At 55.1% G+C, this 18,156-nt stretch overlaps 2 protein-coding genes across 13 annotated transcripts in view; one reads left to right on the top strand and one right to left on the bottom strand.

Annotated features, from left to right (window-relative positions):
* PLCG1 (phospholipase C gamma 1) overlaps positions 1-11,510 on the top strand; it is a 41,896-nt gene extending 30,386 nt beyond the window's left edge. The window contains exons 21-37 of one of the 7 annotated variants that reach the window (XM_047851660.1): positions 320-423; positions 650-746; positions 1,029-1,098; positions 1,576-1,733; positions 3,073-3,169; positions 3,310-3,534; positions 3,606-3,754; positions 4,580-4,694; positions 4,781-4,942; positions 5,059-5,147; positions 5,243-5,430; positions 5,631-6,997; positions 7,630-7,702; positions 8,503-8,594; positions 10,031-10,136; positions 10,784-10,880; positions 11,288-11,510. In XM_047851660.1, coding sequence (XP_047707616.1) covers positions 320-423; positions 650-746; positions 1,029-1,098; positions 1,576-1,733; positions 3,073-3,169; positions 3,310-3,534; positions 3,606-3,754; positions 4,580-4,694; positions 4,781-4,942; positions 5,059-5,147; positions 5,243-5,430; positions 5,631-5,673 — 1,497 coding nt within the window. In that variant the 3' untranslated portion in view covers positions 5,674-6,997; positions 7,630-7,702; positions 8,503-8,594; ... (1 more) ...; positions 10,784-10,880; positions 11,288-11,510. Of the gene's footprint in view, positions 1-319; positions 424-649; positions 747-1,028; positions 1,099-1,575; positions 1,734-3,072; positions 3,170-3,309; positions 3,535-3,605; positions 3,755-4,579; positions 4,695-4,780; positions 4,943-5,058; positions 5,148-5,242; positions 5,431-5,630; positions 8,595-10,030; positions 10,137-10,783; positions 10,881-11,287 lie in introns of all 7 variants that reach the window. The other 6 variants (XM_047851658.1, XM_047851657.1, XM_047851655.1 and 3 more) reach the window with 6 other exon arrangements.
* A 3,233-nt stretch (positions 11,511-14,743) lies between these two features.
* Positions 14,744-18,156, bottom strand: part of ZHX3 (zinc fingers and homeoboxes 3) — a 106,374-nt gene continuing 102,961 nt past the window's right edge. For all 6 annotated transcript variants that reach the window (XM_047851665.1, XM_047851668.1, XM_047851663.1 and 3 more), the window contains one exon: positions 14,744-17,779. In XM_047851665.1, coding sequence (XP_047707621.1) covers positions 17,769-17,779 — 11 coding nt within the window. In that variant the 3' untranslated portion in view covers positions 14,744-17,768. The remainder of the gene's footprint in view (positions 17,780-18,156) is intronic.

Genomic DNA, 18,156 nt, shown 5'->3' with positions numbered 1-18,156 from the left:
AGATGAGGAATGATGGGGTCCCAGTCATGCCCATAGGCTTTCAGGTCCTGGGGGAGGCACCCGGGGAACCTACAGACACTCCTAGCCTGTGAGCCCTGGCTTCTGGGGGAGATTCAAGAATCTCCCTGTGGCCCGGGCTGAGGGGCTTGCAATGTTCCACCTGGACCCTGAGGAGCTTCCGTGGCAGAGGCCCTGGGTCACATGTGTCCTGGAGCCTCCTGTAGGGCTGATGGCGAGGACTGTGCTGGGTGGGCTGCCCCACGTCAGCAGAGTGGCGAGGATAGACTGCCTGCTCTAACCAGTGTCTCCCGCTCTGCAGTGTGCAGTCAAAGCACTCTTTGACTACAAGGCCCAGAGAGAGGATGAGCTGACTTTCACTAAGAGCGCCATCATCCAGAATGTGGAGAAGCAAGAAGGTGGCTGGTGAGCCTGGTCCCCAGAGCCAAAGCCTCTGGCATGTGTGGCGGGCTGGGAGGCGGGGGCCCCCCTGTGCACCTGCCACTGTGCTGTCGTGGTGTGTCTGTCCCACATACCTGCGCACCAGCGTTGCTCCTGCAGCCTGGCGTAGGTGCGGGGACTCTGACAAGGGATACCCTCCTTGTGGGAGTTTGGAGTGGTTGCTGGGGTCAGCACCCTGTGGCTTCCACAGGTGGCGGGGGGACTATGGTGGGAAGAAGCAGCTGTGGTTCCCGTCAAACTACGTGGAAGAGATGGTCAGCCCCGCAGCCCTGGAGCCTGAGAGGGAGGTGAGAACAGAGCCATGTTGGTGTGACAGAATCCCGTCCCAGACTCTTCTTGTGCATATGCCCATCACACACAGTGTCGGGTGTACCTGTGCATGCACAGCCACCAGTCACCTGCGGTCCTGTCACACCCCTGTGGGGTCCGCAGTTTCCAATACACCTGCTGTGTTTGTGTTGTCATGGGTGTGTGCCTAAGGTGTGTTTGTTGCACGCACGCAGACATCTCCTCCCATGCATCTATATAAAGCAGATGTGCTGACAACCCATGGGCTTTGCTTTCCACAGCACTTGGACGAGAATAGCCCCTTGGGGGATTTGCTCCGGGGGGTCTTGGATGTGCCAGCTTGTCAGATTGGTGAGCCCCCACCCCTTTCTCCAGCCCACGGTTCTTCAGGGTCAGGCTCTCCTTTGTGGCTCCCTTTGTGTTCTGTGGGAAGAAGCCAGTGGCTGGCCTCCCAAAGGCTGTCCTCACTCTGAGCTCTCCCTGTGCTTGGATACTCTCTTGACACCCCAGTCTCGATTCTTCACCTTCAGCTCTGACCCCCTGCATGCTTACCCTGAGCCAGGCACTGGGTGATGCGGAAGGCTAGCTGACCTCCACAGTCCTTGTAGGTTGGGCCACGGTGTGACGGGACCTTGGAGACAGGGTGGGGCACGTGACCCGCACGAGACCGGGGTTTGAGCCCTGGTCGCCTCTCCTGGCAGCGCAGCATCACCTCCCTCACACCCCGTGGGGTGGAGGGCAGGTGGTGAGGGGCTCCGAGCCAGTGCCTGGGCTGTAGTGTGGGGGACGGGGACGTCTTTCCAAGCGCTGTTTCTCTTGCTCTCCCAGCCATCCGTCCCGAGGGCAAGAACAACCGGCTGTTCGTCTTCTCCATCAGTATGGCTTCTGTGGCGCACTGGTCCCTGGATGTCGCTGCTGACTCACAAGAGGAGCTGCAGGACTGGGTGAAGAAGATCCGAGAAGTGGCCCAGACAGCAGACGCCAGGGTAAGGGGCATCTGTGGGGTGCAGGTGAGCAGCATGTGAACCTGTTGGGGGTGAGGCCTGCAGCACCAGGCCTGCCTCTAGGCTGGGACCTGGAGGAAACCACACACACACACACACACACACACAGAGCAGGCCGTGTGGCTCGTTCAGGACAGAGATGGATAGCGGCCGTGGGCTGCCCTGTGGATCTGCGTGGTTGGCAGTTGGACACACAGGGGCCGACCAAGAGCAGTCTTGTGCTGGAAGCAGGAGTGGGTGCCCAGAGGCTTGGGAGGAATGGGTGGTGTGGAGTGGGGAGAGGGTTTAACTTTGGAGGGTGTTGGTGGCAGGGGGAGCCCGGAAGGGCAGGGCCGAGAGGCTGGCGGTGGCCAGGGGTGTATGGTATCTGATGTGTGAGGGCTGCAGAGGTACCAACGGGCACGATAACCTGAAAGTACCTGGGGTTTTGGCAGCAGCAAATGGCCCTAGTGTCACTACTAGGAACCGTGGTGGTGGGCCTCCACGGGGCTAGAGCTGGGGCCAGCTTTCACGCTTGGCTGTAGGAGGAGCCAGGAGAGAGGAGGGAAGCCACTTCCGCTGAACCTGGGGGAGCAGAAGGAAGGATGTATTCACAGGGGTTAAGGGAATTCTGTGTGATGGCCATTCCCCGGGTGGTTGGTGCGGGTGGAGGGCGACAAGGCAGGTCTGTGGCTGCTTTGGAGGATGGGTGCCTGTGAGCCGCACAGAGAACAGAAGGTGCTGAGGATTTTATTGGCAGACTGGCTGGCTGAGGGGATGGATTCTGGGGTCTGGGCTGGAAGAGGAAGTAAGAATGTGAGTGTAGGAGCCCTTGATGGAAGAAAGTGGGCCTCTGGAGCTATGAGGACAGGACGGGATGCGCTTGTGAGCGGCCACGGTGGGTAGGTGGCTGTGTCAGGCAGGGGGGCATCTGAGGGTGTGAAGCCATTAGGCCCGCAAGGTGGGAGGAGTCTCCTCAGCACCGAGACCTGAGACGGAACCAGAGACCTGAGTCCCCACTGAAGTCACAGGAGGCTGCCTTGCTTAAGGGAGGCTGGGTACCCGATGGTCACAAAGCATCACCAAAGAGTGCAGCCAACCCCAGGACCCTGAGCTGTCACTGGGGTGTGGGTGATGAGGATATCAGCTTCTAAGAGTCTTAGGAGGGCAAGTGTGGCCTTGGGGGCACAGAAAAGGAGGATTCTGGGGTGTACTGTCCAGTGGGGTGTGGGAGATTCGGGGGACAGGGCAGGGCCCAGAGAGCACCTGCACTGTGGGTATGCCTAAGCTGGCAGGGGCATCCTTCCGGGTGGGGCATCAGGCCATGTGTGTGTGTCACCAGCTCACGGAGGGCAAGATGATGGAGCGGAGGAAGAAGATCGCCCTGGAGCTCTCCGAGCTGGTTGTCTACTGTCGGCCTGTTCCCTTTGATGAAGACAGTAAGGGCCGAGGGCTGGTGGGGGTGTGTTTGGGGGCCCTCCCTGGCAGGTGGAAGATGTACATTTCGTCCCTTTGTAGGGGGGGTGGGGGAGCTGCCCAGGTGGGTGGGCTCTGTAAGCATTCTCCCTGTTTGGCCCAGAGATTGGCACAGAACGTGCCTGCTACCGGGACATGTCGTCCTTCCCGGAAACCAAGGCTGAGAAATATGTGAACAAGGCCAAAGGCAAGAAGTTTCTCCAGTACAACCGGCTGCAGCTCTCCCGCATCTACCCCAAGGGCCAGCGGCTAGACTCTTCCAATTACGACCCCTTGCCCATGTGGATCTGTGGCAGTCAGCTCGTGGCTCTCAACTTCCAGACCCCAGGTGAGAAGGTGCCCCGTGGGGCGGGGAGGGGCGCCATCGGGCCAGAGTCCACTGTAACTTGGCTCTTTCAGACAAGCCTATGCAGATGAACCAGGCCCTCTTCATGGCCGGTGGCCACTGTGGCTACGTGCTGCAGCCGAGCACCATGCGGGATGAGGCCTTTGATCCCTTTGACAAGAGCAGCCTCCGAGGCCTGGAGCCATATGCCATCTGCATCGAGGTGGGTGGTGCTCACCTGTGGGCTTTAGGGTGGGCAGGGGTTGTTCTCCTGGGGCTCGTTTCTGGAGTCAGGGATGGGGTGCTGATTTGTGTGACTGGCGGGGGCCACTGAACTGGCTCCTGAGCGTGAGGAAGGTGTGACCGTCCTCTGAGATAGGAAGGCAGCTGCAAGTCTCCACCGTGGGGCTGGGCCCAGAGTGGCGAAAGCCCGAGGCAGGTAGGCTAAATGTAGCCAGTTCTTGGCACTGAAGAGTCAGGCTGTCCAGTGAGGCCATGGGTAGCCGCTGCCTGGCAGGACAGGAAACCAGGGCCCGTGGTGAGCTATCCGCAGGAGCCAGCGGGACGGCACTTACTGGAAGGGGGCTTGAAGGAGAGTGACCCCCATCCCCAGCTCTCTTTTAGAACAGTCCCTGAGCACTTGATGCCCCCTGGTGAGAAGCTGTGGGGTGCGGGGCGGGTGGGGCTGAGCAGTGTTGAAGGAGGTGAGGATAGCACAAGGTGAGTGGGTGCTGCTTTCCCGAGAAGAGACTTCAATTTTTTTTTTTTTTTTTTTTTTTATCTCGTGGGGAAGTAATTTAAAAGATTTGCATATTGAAACAGACATGAGTTTGATGGGGGAGTTTGATGAAGTAGATTGCAGAAACTCCCATGAGAAGTTTGACTGAAGCTTCTTCCAATACCACTGCTCAGGGCCCTGATGCCATGAGCCACTTAGTGGGCCGTGTCTTTGGGGCCCAGCAGAGGGCGCACTGCCTCCACTGCATAGTGAGGATTTGGAGGGAGTGGAAAGGACAGTCCCCCAGCCCATCTCTACCCTGCCTTACAGGTGCTGGGGGCCCGGCACCTGCCGAAGAATGGCCGAGGCATCGTGTGTCCTTTTGTGGAGATTGAGGTGGCCGGAGCAGAGTATGACAGCATCAAACAGAAGACAGAATTTGTGGGTAGGTCTGCCTTCCCCACTCAACCACGCCAGTGACCCTGTCCTCTCTTGGTGGTGGCCTGAGGCCTTCTGCCCTGACTTTTGCAGTGGACAACGGACTGAACCCTGTTTGGCCCGCCAAGCCCTTCCACTTCCAGATCAGTAACCCAGAATTCGCCTTCCTGCGCTTTGTGGTGTATGAGGAGGACATGTTCAGTGACCAGAACTTCCTGGCTCAGGCCACCTTCCCAGTGAAGGGCTTGAAGGCAGGTGAGGATCCTTCCTAGAGACAGTGCCCGGGATCTAGCTTGGGGACGGGGTGGGGGGCGGGGGGCGCAGGCCCCTGCTTGGCTCCCTCCTGGGCTGAGGGCCAGGCCTTCTCCTAGGATACAGAGCCGTGCCTTTGAAGAACAACTACAGTGAGGACCTGGAGCTGGCCTCCCTGCTTATCAAGATCGAGGTTTTCCCTGCCAAGGTGAGCACGAGGAAGGGAGACTGGGGAGGAGCCACGCAGCAGCCTCACAAGGCCCCGGGGTGGCACTGATCTCTCGTGCACCGCCCTTGTTGAAGCAGGAGAACAGTGACGTCAGTCCCTTCAGTAGTATGTCTCTGCGGGAGCGGGGCTCCGATGCCTCGGGCCAGCTGTTCCATGGCCGGGGCCGGGAAGGTTCCTTTGAAGCCCGCTACCAGCAGCCGTTTGAGGACTTTCGAATCTCCCAAGAGCATCTGGCAGACCATTTTGACAGTCGGGAACGGAGGTGAGGGGCTGGAGGATGGGTGGCCAGTGTGCAGCTTGGAGGCGGGGGATGGTGGGAGCGATGGGAAGAAGTGCTTGCTGCCCCTCTGGGTCCTTCTCTTGCCTCCTGGGTGGGTGGAAGTTACAGTTGTCTGGCTTTGGGCTGTCCCATTGCACTCTGAGGCCCCACCGCCGGTAAGGACACTCTCTCCTTGTGTCCAGGGCCCCACGAAGGACTCGGGTCAACGGGGACAACCGCCTCTAGTTGTGTGCCAGCCTCGTTGAGAGCAGCGGGTGCCATGCACCTCGTGGAGTGCCGTGAGCCGGGTTCTTGAGAAGTGGCCTGTCGTGGCAGCCTTCCTGGCCCCGTAGCCTGGAGCCTGGATTCCAGCAGTGACTGCTAGACAAAACCAAGCCATTAATGAGTTGTTTTACTGTTCGGGGCCTCCGTGCCCCAGCTCTGGGGGAAGGCAAACACTGTACTGTGTCTCAAATTAATTAAGCACACACCTCTGGTCCTGACTTCTGGAGATGGAGCTTTCCATCTATGGGGCCAGGACCATGGCTGCAGCCCCTTGGAGAGAGGCTGCCTCAGCCTGTGGCACAGGAGGCTCTAAGGAACCGCAGCAGCCTCATGGGGCCAGGGAAACAAACCCAAGTTTACATTGTCCTGTAGCTTTAAAACCCCAGCCGGGCAGGGGTGGGGGTAGATGCCCCCACGGTTTGGCCCTGGAGCCAGGGCAGAGGAGCACAGGACCTGCCTGGAGAGGGTCCCCCCCTGCTCAAGGAAGAGGACACAGCACAAGGGCATGTTGCCCGTGGCTGGGAACACAGCCCAGCCTCCAAGATACAGGGGATCGTGTTAGAAATAGCAGCATTGGGCAAGCCAGGCTGCTGTGGGCCATGGAGGGTCGCCCTGCAGGCCACTGTGTGAGGGGCCTGAAGAGGCCAAGGCCCAGGGCGCTGCCTGGAATGGGGACAGCAGCCCCTCAGGACCATGGGAGGATGAGGGAGACCCGGATGTCCTGCCCTGCTTTGGGCTGCACCACCTGCCTGCTGCCCAAAGCCGGGAGGCAGCCCAAGGTTGACACTCGGGATGTGAGCCTGGAATCCGGACCTGCTCACTAGGGTAGACGAGTGTGTGGCCGTGCTGGCCCAGTACAGCAGCTCCTGCCACATTGGGAGGGCGTGCCTCGCTTTGACGCAGAGGCCACCGAGCAACAGAAGGTCTAACAGCAAGGTCAGCGGACTTGAGGCCTTTGTCAGAGATGGGTGCCGGCATGGCCAGAACGGAGGAGCAGGTCGCAGGCCACGCCGGGGATTTTCCCCGGTACCTTTGGGAAGCTCCTGCACACAACTGACAGGCCCTTCTTCAAGGCACCCTTCAGCAGGTTGGCTAGGGGACCCCTTCCCCCCACCCCCGTCCTGTTCCAGACTGAAGACCACTCTCCCCGTTGCAGCATAAGACCTGGGCTCTGAGTCTGCGGACAGCACTGTGGGAGGATGTGGAGATCAGCCCGAATATTCATTAAACCAGTTGAAAGTCCTCTTGCTGGGCATCTGTGATGTTGGAGTATGGAATTTTAAAGGTTATTTTTTGCACACCATTTCCTACCATGTTCATTATTTCACATAGGATGTATGATTTTCTCTGTCTTCCACTTCTAACCGGAAAGCTGCTTGGTTGGGGGGTGGGGGAAGCAAAACGAATGAACTGGTCTGTGCACTGTGGCAGAACTGTTATTTTTATGGATTTTACAGCTCAACTAACAGTGTTACCTTTTCAAGATTTATATATTTATATACTCTTAAGAAAAACCACTGAGCCGTTAAAGCCTTGTTATTCAATCCTAATAGTGATTCAGTTTTCTATAGTTTACTTTTAGGGTAGAAAGTAAATTATTTAACATTACATTAAACTTCCCAGATCATGGATTGTAAACCGAAGGAAATTATACAATTTCTGAGAAAATGTATTGGTTTATTTAAACTAATTCTAAAGTTGTCTTTGCAAGTATGACCTCGCAATCCTGTCCATAGCAAACATATCTACATATGGCTGCCAACGTTTGGTTTATAATCGTTTGGTTTATAATCAGAATATTAACAAAAATCGTAAATTTTATTAGAAAAGCTTCCCTTTTGAAAAGAACAGTATTATTTTTCTTCTCAGTAGTATTGTAACAAAGTTAGTGACTCTCCTTGCTCCTCACCTTTGGAGGGCAACCTTGGAGCAGAGCCACAGGGAGGGGCCGGCGACCACCCGACACGTGGGGACAGCTGTGCTACAGATGGTAAGGCTGTCGGGAACGGGCCGGGGGTGGGAGGAAAACAGCAAAGCCTATTGTGGCCAGGTGGTTTTTGTTCGAAGGCAAAGACAACACAGTGTGCGTTCCCTAGGGACAGAAAAGGGTTAAGGATCGGCCCGCTGTGTGGGCAGGTGAGGGAGCAGTCACCATGCAGCTGGCTGTTTCCATTGAGTTGGTGAGAAGACCCCGGAAAGGAGACGGGAAGGTTGGGAAGGCAGCTCCACGAAGGGGTGCAGGCCCGTGGGCACAAGGGTGCCCTTCGGCACAGCTGGCACTTGGCACACGCAAGCCCACTGCCCTCATTCGGCCTCAGTTGCCAGTTGTGCTGGCCTCTTAAGATCTGACTGCCACATAAATCGGCCCCGTGTCCTTTTAGCTTGGGTGCTCTTTCACGGGTCCGGGAAGCCGGTCGTCTGGAGACAACTTGTCAGGTGGTTATTGTGCGGTACAGGCAGGTTGGAAGTTTTTGGCCACTTCCCAGGTCAAGCATCTCTTCCCTCCTCTGGGCTACGGAGTGGGGTGAGAACACCTGCTCTTCCAGCTCCTCTGCAGACAGGATGTCCGGGGACAGCAGCCCGAATCCCTGCAGCTTGCCAACCCTGGTGAGCGGGATGCAGCCGGAGCCCTTTCCCAGTTCACAGAAGCCTCTCCTTTCAAAAGGAGGTTGCCGGGTGCCACTCTGGTTGCCTCGATAGCTTGCAACCAAATCTCTGCCCGGATGTGGTTGAAAAGGCACTGCCCTTACCTTCCTGTGGCTGTTTTCATGGTGGTCTGCGCCGGTGTAGGTCAAACATGATGCCACACACAGAGCTGCCTGCCTGGTGGATGGATGGGGACGAGCATAAAAATCCAGCCCAGGGATCCTGAAAAGATGCAGGTAAGTGTAATCAGTTGGTTCTTAAGATGGTAATTAGTGTATCGCTGGTGTGATAATTCACGTACCAAACAAAGCATGGAGAGCAAGATTGTCAAGTCCAAGGCTGATTAAGAGTTACATTACAGGTTCTGAGGGGCATGTGGGTGGCTCGGCCAGTAAGCCCCTGACTTCAGCTCAGGTCATGATCTCACAGTTCATGAGTTTGAGGCCCACTTAAAGGGGTGAGCTCGAGCCCTGCTTTAGTAAAACATGAGCCCTGGGTGAGCCCCGCGTCTCTCTCTCTGCCCCCTTGCTCACGTGCGCCCTCTTCAAAAAAAAGAGTTACAGGTTCGGAGCATCCCTTTCCTATGTGATAAGTCAGACCAAGACCTAACAATTCCCAATTTGACAGATTGAGGGCAAGTCCTGGTTCATTCTAGTTCCCTCTGAGCACCACCCACTTGGAGAACTGGGATCAGTTTAAAATACTTCCTTTCATCCACTGAACTAGATATAAGAGCCAGTATCAGAGCGCCCACTGCTCAGGTTCTTGCTGGCCCCTTGGCTTTCTCGCTAGAGCTTCTCTGTCCTATTCAAAAGGATGGTTCTTTTCCCAGCGACAAGGGAGTTGATGGAAGTTGGTCTGAACTTCTAAACTGGGTTTTCTTGCTCCAGGTTCTTGTGGCCAGGAGAGCTTGTCCAGTGTGAAGGAAGAGTTCTGTGCTGACCCCTCGGTTAGGGGCTGCCTGTCATCACAGGACATCCTTGGCTTTTTGGTGTTGACCATTTTCATTTTAATCAGGATGAATCCCCATTTACTGAACAAGTGTCTTTCTGGAGTATGACTTGGAGAGGAACAGCTCTGACGTCCCTAAGGCAGCTTCATGGACCTGAGGCACACCTATCTTCCAGGCTCTCAGGCTACACTACTTTGCTTTTCACTGCAAATGCCTTGATCTTTCTTCCTGGTAGAAAACAGGACAAGTCTCAGTCTTGCAAGCACACAGATCAGTTTCACCTCCTGTTTCCTCCAGACAGACCTGAGCTCATTAATCGACCCATGAGGCCCTACAAAGGGGAAGGGATGGGGGTGAGGGGAAACCCTCACTTGAGACTGAAGCTCTTGCCCTATGGTGCGTAGTTGCTTGCCTCGTCATGCATGTGGGCCACGTCCCTGTGGTGGGGCAGCTTGGATTGGCACGAGTTTCTACCCACTGGGTTACGCATCATCTGGGAAGCTTCTAAAAAATACCAGTGCCTACAGCCCTAGCATAGGTATTTTTCAAAAGCTTTCCCTGGTGAACTGAATGGAAGGTCAGGGTTGAGACGCTACAAGTGTGGGCATAGGAAACCAGAAAAGCAGGGTCAGGAAGAGGAAGTCCATGGTACCAGGGGCAAAGATGAGAAGCGGACTGGCTCCCTACAGGGGGTGTCTCCTCTCCTGCTGTCTCCAACAGGAACCACTCCTGGCTGGCTGGCACACCAGGGACAAGTAACTGCTCAGAGTTGCAGGCCTGCACTTCTCTCACCCCGTGCACACGTGCACACAGCACTACTTGCAAGGTCAGCAGCTTTCCGAAGCCCCTGCAAAAAAAGCAGTCAGGGCAAGAACCCCTCTATAAAGGGGGAAGGCAGGAGCAGTTTCTGACTCCAGTTGAGGACAGTGCCATTAACAAGGATCTGTGGCCACAAGCACGTGGACACAAGACCCCCCCCCCCCCCTTCCTGACCAGACACATCCTGAACATCATCTGGAGGCTGGGGCTCCTTAAAAACTCACTTGTCTTTAAGTTTGAGCCTGTCCTCTCTCGCCATTTCTGTTCTTTAGAAGGGAAAAACCATCATAAGCACTATCTGGTTATCCCACCAAAGTAGCTCACAGAACAGAGTAAGTTCCTGCCTCCTCACATCTCAAAGAGATCAAGCCCCGTCTCCGCTGGAGACTCCTCATTGGGTCTTCCTCTGATGATCCCCAGGGGACTCCTGCCCAGGAATCAGGCAGGGGTTCTGTTTCCTGCCCGGAGGCCACTGCAAGTGCCCCTGGGAAGCTCAGCCACCCACAGCGGGCTGCCACTGCCCACTCTGCCCACAGTTGTGTCCCAGAAAGCCCCTGCCCGAGTCTGCACTCACCCCGAGCTTCAGCTGCGTGGCATTCAGGCTGCCACACTGGGCTGCTCTTGCTTTACTCAACACAAAACTGTTTTCCCAAGACTTCAGCTGGCCTCCAGAAGGACCAAGTTGGGAACAGGCCCCGGTGTCCACCTGGGAGCAGAATCACTGGCCGGCCTTGGTGTGTGTCTGCCCCAGGTGATTTTCTGTCTGGGCTCCCTTTTTCCTGTCACAGGCCCTTGGGGTCACCCCAAGATTCACTTGCTCTGAATCTTAGGAACTGGGCTTTTAGAAAAGATTTTACCACCCAACGTGGGGCTTGACCTCAAAACCCCGAGATTAAGAGTCGCATGCTCCACCAACCTAGCCAGCCAGGCGCCCCAGAAATTAAGCTTTTTAAAAAAATCCTATTCTTTTAAGGCCTCCGCATCCTTAACCGATTCACCGGCACCCCCTTAGCAAAGAGGAAAGTGCTCTGCTTCTGAGCACATTCTCACTGGGTGGGAGGGGGTGGGGGAAGGGACAAGAAAAGGACTTCCCAGCACCTTCTCACAAGACACCCGATGACTGTGAGTCTGACTCCTTCCTGCCTTTTGTCTGTTTAGCATAATTCTAGAAACCTCACAGTTCTGTCACACAGAAGCCAGGCCTGTGGACACAGCAGCGTGGGAGACGGAGAGAGGAACTTTCCTGAAGCAGGCTGAGGGGAACGGCCTTGCTCATCCATCCAAGCTTAAGATCTGGTTTGCCCACTGAATAAATCAGATGTGAAACGTTTCTAGTTTTTCTGGCTCCCCCACAAAATAAAGTCAGCAGATGTGAAACATATTTACGTTTTTATTTAGGAACAATCAAAAGATCTGAAGTACCATTTCGGCCCATATCAAATTGTATACGCAGTTTGTCCCTGCTCCCTCCCTTCTCCAAATCCACAGATACAAAATCTAGGAAATGTGCAATTTGCATCTTAGAAATAGCAGCATCCCCACAGGGGACCTCGTGAGGCCTGGAGGCAGCCCAGAGAGGACAGCCCACCCCCACCTCAGCATAGCCACTGTCCGAAGGCGAGTTACGCTTTCTGTTAAAAACACGTACTCTGGATAAAGAACTCCCATTCCACCCAGGCCTGACCGACAGAGTGTGCCCCCTTGGTTTGGTCTCACCCCTGGCCACCGCAGTCAGGGGACCCTCTTGTATAGTTTGGTGAAGTTGCAGATTGCCTCTGGGCAAACAGGGCAGTTGTCTCTTAGCACCAAGGTGACCACGTCTTTCAGCCATCTCTCTGGGAGGCGCACTAAAGCTGACTGCACCCCAGCCATTCCCAGGGCCTCCGGTCACTCCGAAGACCAGAAGGTAAATGGATGGTAGAAAACCAGGAATCAGCACTCTCAGGCAGGACCCCGCAGCTCTGGCAACCTCCCTGACTTCCACAAAGACTGTGCTCTGTTAACTTTCAATGGACGATGGCCGGCAGGGGAGAGGGGAAGGTTGGTTGGCGTTTTCTTCGTAATAACGATTATGGCACAGTCGGGTTTTCCCGACACAGCTAAATGGCGAGGCAGCGCGGGAACGCCTCTGCACGGGCCACCCCTTCTCCCCTGGCCCGAGGACCACGCTGGGTCCGTACTGAGGGCGGCCCGGCTCCCCCTCCAGCCAGCTCCACTCATCCTGGGACTCCTGCCCCACCAGCATTTCAAGCAAACTGCAAGGTGGTCACTGTGTGGGGGCAGGAACCAAGGATGAGTGACAATCTCTCTCTTTAAACACAAATGACAGAACAGCTACCACTTGAGTAGATTGTTACCCTCCACCAGTGTATCTACTCTGGGGTTTGACTCCTGGGAAAGACCACGCACTTGTAGCTTTCTATATTCAGGGACTCCAAACAGTCTTTACCCTGGACAATTTACCTTCGGCTCCAGCCGAATGCTTCTTCCAAATACTCCTAAGTCACCCACTCATGGTGGAAAGGAACAACAGTTATAAAAGCATTAGCCAGGAAAAGCTATTCATCAACATTCAAGTGCTCAGGGGTACGCACGTGCACACAGAGGAGGGCCAGGCTCCAGAAGAAGAGGCACTAACGGCAGGTGGACGCTCAGACCCTTCTCCGGTACCCTGGGTTGCCACCTGCCCCCAGCGGACAGCAGAAGAGAAGGCAGCTACCCCTGCCCCCGCCAGAAGGGCCCTGCTCGCTGTGCAGACCCCTCCTTCTGGCTCCAGCCTGAGCAGCCACAAGGGCCAGGCGCTAAGGGCTGCTAAAGCCTTGGGGTTGGTGACAGCAGAGCAGTAGCCATATGCTCTTTGCGGATCCTGGCGGTCCTGCAAACCAAGGAGAGCGTTTTCAAAAGTCAAGGCAGCAGGTGCTTGCTCCCACCCTTGTCCATGGGGTGACCAGCGCCTGCCTAGGCCGTGCCGGGCATCAGGTTTCTACCCCTGCTCCAGACTTTGGCAGGTAGAATCGTTGCTTCCTGCTGGATCCGGGCTGTCCGATCTCCAGTCTGGTGAAGACAGGCCAGGTTAGTGGCCAGTCTTCACAAGTGCGCTCAGGACTGAAGAACAGAAAAGCAGACCCTGGATCACCCCCCGGGCCAAATGCCCTGAGCCCTTTACTTTACACCCCCCACATACAGATGCTGGGTGGCTCAGTGAACTGCCTTCCTGGGACGACCAGTGCCAAGGTACACAACACAGGCCTCGCCATTCCGTGTGGGACTTAGAGCTTGCCTGGGTGGCACTCATGATCGTCACCTCTACCCAGGCACTTGGCCCAAATCAAAACCTGTCACTTTGTTGAGACGTTGCCTAGTTTTCTCAGCCCTGGTGTCGCACAGCCTGGCTGTTCTAAGTGGCCAGAGAAACAACACGATGGTTACCTCAGATCGAAGCCGGGCTTGGGGAGGGGTCCATTCAAAAGAAAGCTCGGCTCCCCACTCCCTGCTTTCTCAGGTGCCAGACGGTCCCCAAGCCACATGGAGATGCACCCCAAGGTCTGGGCAGGAAGAAGGCTAGGCGAGCCTGTGCTCCTCAGCAAAGCAGTGGAGTCTGGAGACCTGGAGACGGCCCCGGGCAGTAGTGAGGAGAGCCCAGCCCTGTTTGCCTCCTGCCCCAGGAAGCTGCTGGCTCTGGCCTAGAAGTAGCTGTGTGGACCCTAGCACATCTACAGGATTTTTCTTCTCCGGCTTACAACTGAGCCTTCCACATTGATAAGATAAAGGAAAATGTAAACAATACAAAAGGTGGGTCAAATCAATAACCTGCCCTGAGTAAACTCTGAGCAAGGAAAAGGGGGGGAAATTAGAAAAAAACCCAAATTTCAGGTTTGGTTTGGCTGGTTCTCTTCTACGAAGTGCCTTTATCCATGTGGGCTGTGGCATTTAAACTGACAAAGCTGCTCCAACCCAAGGATCTCGGTACAAGAAGAGAACAGGCAGACACAAGGCAACAGGGCCGAGAGCAGGCAGCACAGGCAGGGTGCTGAGGAGGGTGTGCGGACAAGGCGAGCACCCAGCCAGAAAGGCCAACGCCCACCCTCCATGGAAGGCGGCCGGGCACAGATGTCCCAGAGCCAGAGGGGAGAGGGAGGTGACACAGGACCTGTGCAGGATAAGAGCCACAACTCAGCCTGGAAAACCTGCAGAAACTTCCCGGTGGGTCAGCCTCCCATGGCCAGCTCGGACGGCACCGTCAGTACAGCACCCTGCCCAGCTCCCGCACCTGTCCTTCCGGAAAGCAGGCCTTCAGGTCCTGGTGCTTTGGTCACCCACGCAGCTTGGCCAAGCCAGGAGCTCTAAGTCACATGATGCTACCAAACCCCAAACACCAACAGGCCATCCAACACTCTGGAACCCTCGACTCCTGAAAATGGGAATGCTCCTCTCAAATCAAAAAGCTCATTAATAGTCAAGAATTCAAATGAGTAATCAAAATATGCAAAGTAGGGGCGCCTGGGTGGCTCAGTTGGTTAAGCATCCAACTTTGGCTCAGGTCATGATCTGGCAGTTCGTGGGTTTGAGCCCCGTGTTGGGCTCTGTGCTGACAGCTCAGAGCCTGGAGCCTGCTTCGGATTCTGTGTCTCTCTCTCTCTCTGCCTCTGTCCCAATTTGCACTCTGTTTCTCTCTCTCAAAAAAAAAAAAAAACCACATTAAAAAAATTTTTTAAATATGCAAAGTGTATGTATCATAAATTCAGATTTCTCTGATCAGAATGATGATCTAGTTTCACCTATTAAAACTGGATCTACAACTCTGTGTAAAAATATTAATAAACCAAACGTGCAAGACAGGCAACAAGAAACACCAAAGATTTTACTACCGTGACAAGTCCAAGTGCGTCGGGAGAAGAGGGGAACGACCAGTCACTTTAGGAAACCCCGTCCCACCTCTCTCAGCTCTACAGCCCACAGACTGCCTTCTTAATGGAGGTGACGTTACAGACACCCTCCGGCGGTGTGCAAAACCGCAGTGATCTGTCTCACAACGGGACAGGGGCCCGACGCACGGGGTGCAGTTCCGGTTCCGGGCCAGCATGCTTCCGCGTGCCGGGGCAGCTGTATTCCTCAAGCGCCCAAAGCCCTGTGCACCTGTTGCAACATCTCCTGGGCCACCTGCTCACTGACCTGTCTCTCTTGCCTTCACCTTTCATTGTCTGAGGCTCCAACCCCACTACCCAATCCGGTCCAAGAGCACAGTGTGGGGAGGAACCATCCAGTCTGCGGGGCTCCTTACCTGGGCGGTCCTGCCATGTGCGGGGTGGCCCTGGGCGAAGGGAGAGCGAACATCTGTGAGGAAAACACGCCCAGGCGGCAGCACCGGACGGAGCTTTCCCACCTTCCAAAGACAGGCTGGTGCCGAGGTGGGGTCCCTATGTCCTGCACCAACTTGTCTACCACGTAATTCGTTTTTTGTTTTGCTGTTTGGGTTGTAAATGAAATATGAACACAAATTAAATAACCAAGAAAACCCTCTCTAAAGACACAACCCTCTGGCCAGTATGTGCAGGACTTGGAGTGGGGCCCGCAGGGTGGTGTCTCAGACACTGATGGTTTCCGGCTGGGCCACCCCAGCCGCACCTGGGATCCCAGCACTGCCTTCAACACAGGCTACTGTCCCCGGCACCCACACACCACTAGATTCCTCAGGTGCACACCTCAGATGTACATCTTCTGAGTAAAGTATCAAAGTGAGTATTTGTCCTGTATCTATGTGTATATATAAATTAATCTGCATGTACATAAACACTAAAGGAAAAATCCCAGGTGTCTGTTCTCTGAAGGAAAAATCACTCACCACTCTTGGCAATTCTGGAAACAGGCCCTTGGGGCTAAAGAGCTTCACACTCAGATGGAAAGGACACAAACATGGGGTGCAAAACTTGCCAAGTACTCACTTGTTAACAACTAAGAGGTGGTCCCTACAGGGCCCGGGAGAAGAGAAGACACTTTAGAAGAACAGGGGCTCAAGGGCTTGGGGTTGGCAAAGACAGCCCCTCTCCTGGAAGGCAGAAGGCGCCACCACCACCTTCAGTCCTTGGAGCCAAGCCAGCACTGCCCCACGCAGTTCAGTTCCCGCGTGGGGTTGGGGAGAAGGACGACGCCTAGCCCACCACCAGGGTTTCTTGCCCAAAGGCCCTGCCACTCACCCAGCCTGGGCCCAGGAGGAGCGTGCTCATGAGGTCACGGTGCTTTGGGAAGCGGGTGGTCCCCAGAAGGTGAGAAGTACACGTGATGGGCCTTCTGCCTGCCCCACCCTCCACCCGCTGCTGTCAGGGCAGCCCGTCTTGGGGAGAGAAGGATTTACCATGTAGTACAGCTCTGTAAGCAAGTTCCCCAGTGTTGCAAAAGCACCTTTTCCTGTGATTTTCTCAAAACAAAAAAAAAACGGATGGGAGGATTAGGCTAAAGTAGACCAAGATTTTGTTTCCAAGTTTTGGGGACAGAAATGCAGAACTTGAAAAATCCTCACAAGCACCCGTCCAGTGATGTCCAGCACCCAGCCAGGCCCTTGGCGTGAGGGCCGCGAGTACTCTGGGCGTCCTGCCAGGAACCCCTGCGTGCAAGCCCACCCCAGCTCTGAGAACTCCGGAGTCCCAGATCCTGTCAGCTCTCACTCGGACTACTGGCTGAGTGCAGGTCTTCCTTCCCAACCAAAGGCAGCCTTGAAGCGAGTGAGGGTCAAGGGCTCTGAAAACCACAGCGGCCAAAGCCACCTGCCGGGGCTGCGCGCTTCCACTTTAAGCCCCCTTTTTCTCAATTTCCCTCTCACTCTCAACACATCTAGATTAAAAACAAAAACAAAAACAAAAACAAAAATGTGGGCACATAGGTCAGTACATCAGGCTTGACAACAAACTTTTGTCTAAGGTGATCTGAGAACCGAAAAGTTCTGGTCCATGCTTCCGACGCCCATGAAAAAGGAGAAGGGCTGTAAGGACTTTCGGGCGGGACGAGCACGCGCCATCACGTACAAACCGCAGGGACCGGCGCTTCTGCACAGATTATCATCCCGCAGGGCGACGCGAGCCCGGCGTGACAGCAGAGACCTCTTCAAAAGCCCTGCCTTCGTGGAGGAGCGAACAGGTACGCCTCTGAGTGTGCGGTGCCCCCGGCCCACTGCCGAGGGGACGCGCGGCCCCAGGGATCTCTAGAGAAGAGACACGGGGCATGTTTAGAGATGACGTAGACGGCAATGTACTGCTTGCTAACCAAAGTTTCTATGTAATTAAAGTGTTTACAATCTGACGTTTTATTAAATGTGTATAGGCAGATTTATATGTTAAAAACTTGATTTGTGTCTATGAATATGAAATCTGAACTATTTTATCCACTGGAAGGCAAAGGAAAGGTCCTACATTGTGGGAGGAAGAACTGACGAGGACTCTGCGATCCCCGCTGGCTGGCTCGCTTGGTGGTGGCGGGCCCAAGGTGGCAGTGGGCTCCGGGCTGGCAGCGAGGCCTCCAGAAGCTCTCGTGTGTGCCCAGCGGCGGGCGTGGGAACAGCATGTGGCAGCGGAGAGTCGGGTGGAGCCCCTTCACGTGGCAGGCGGCATCCCAGACTGGCCAGTCCTTCAGTGTAATCAGTTCAAATTCAGTCCGTTTCTGAGGAGAAAACACATGCCTGTCACCTCCACATCAGCTGCCGCTCGTATAGCCCCCAAAGCAGCCTGATCCTTGCCGTGCCAAGGTGCTACCGCTGGCTCCAGGGACCTCTTAATGCCATGAGCAATGCCTTCCTGCCAGCCACTCCTCCATTCTCCAGCCTAAGGGACCGTGACTCAAACCCATTCATCCCAACTCCAGGCTAGCCATTTTTTTTTTTAAGTTGTGATAAAATATACATAACCTAAAACTTAACCATTTTAACTATTTTTGAACGTACAATTAAATGGCTTTAAATATATTCACAGGGCTGTGTAACCACCACCCTATTTCCAGCTAACCAAGAATACACTTAAGGGAAATTTTAATTTAAAACA

This window comes from Prionailurus viverrinus, chromosome A3, assembly GCF_022837055.1.
Source record: "Prionailurus viverrinus isolate Anna chromosome A3, UM_Priviv_1.0, whole genome shotgun sequence".
In the NCBI taxonomy this organism is placed as follows: domain Eukaryota; kingdom Metazoa; phylum Chordata; class Mammalia; order Carnivora; family Felidae; genus Prionailurus; species Prionailurus viverrinus.
This window is presented reverse-complemented; position numbering and strand designations above follow the sequence as displayed.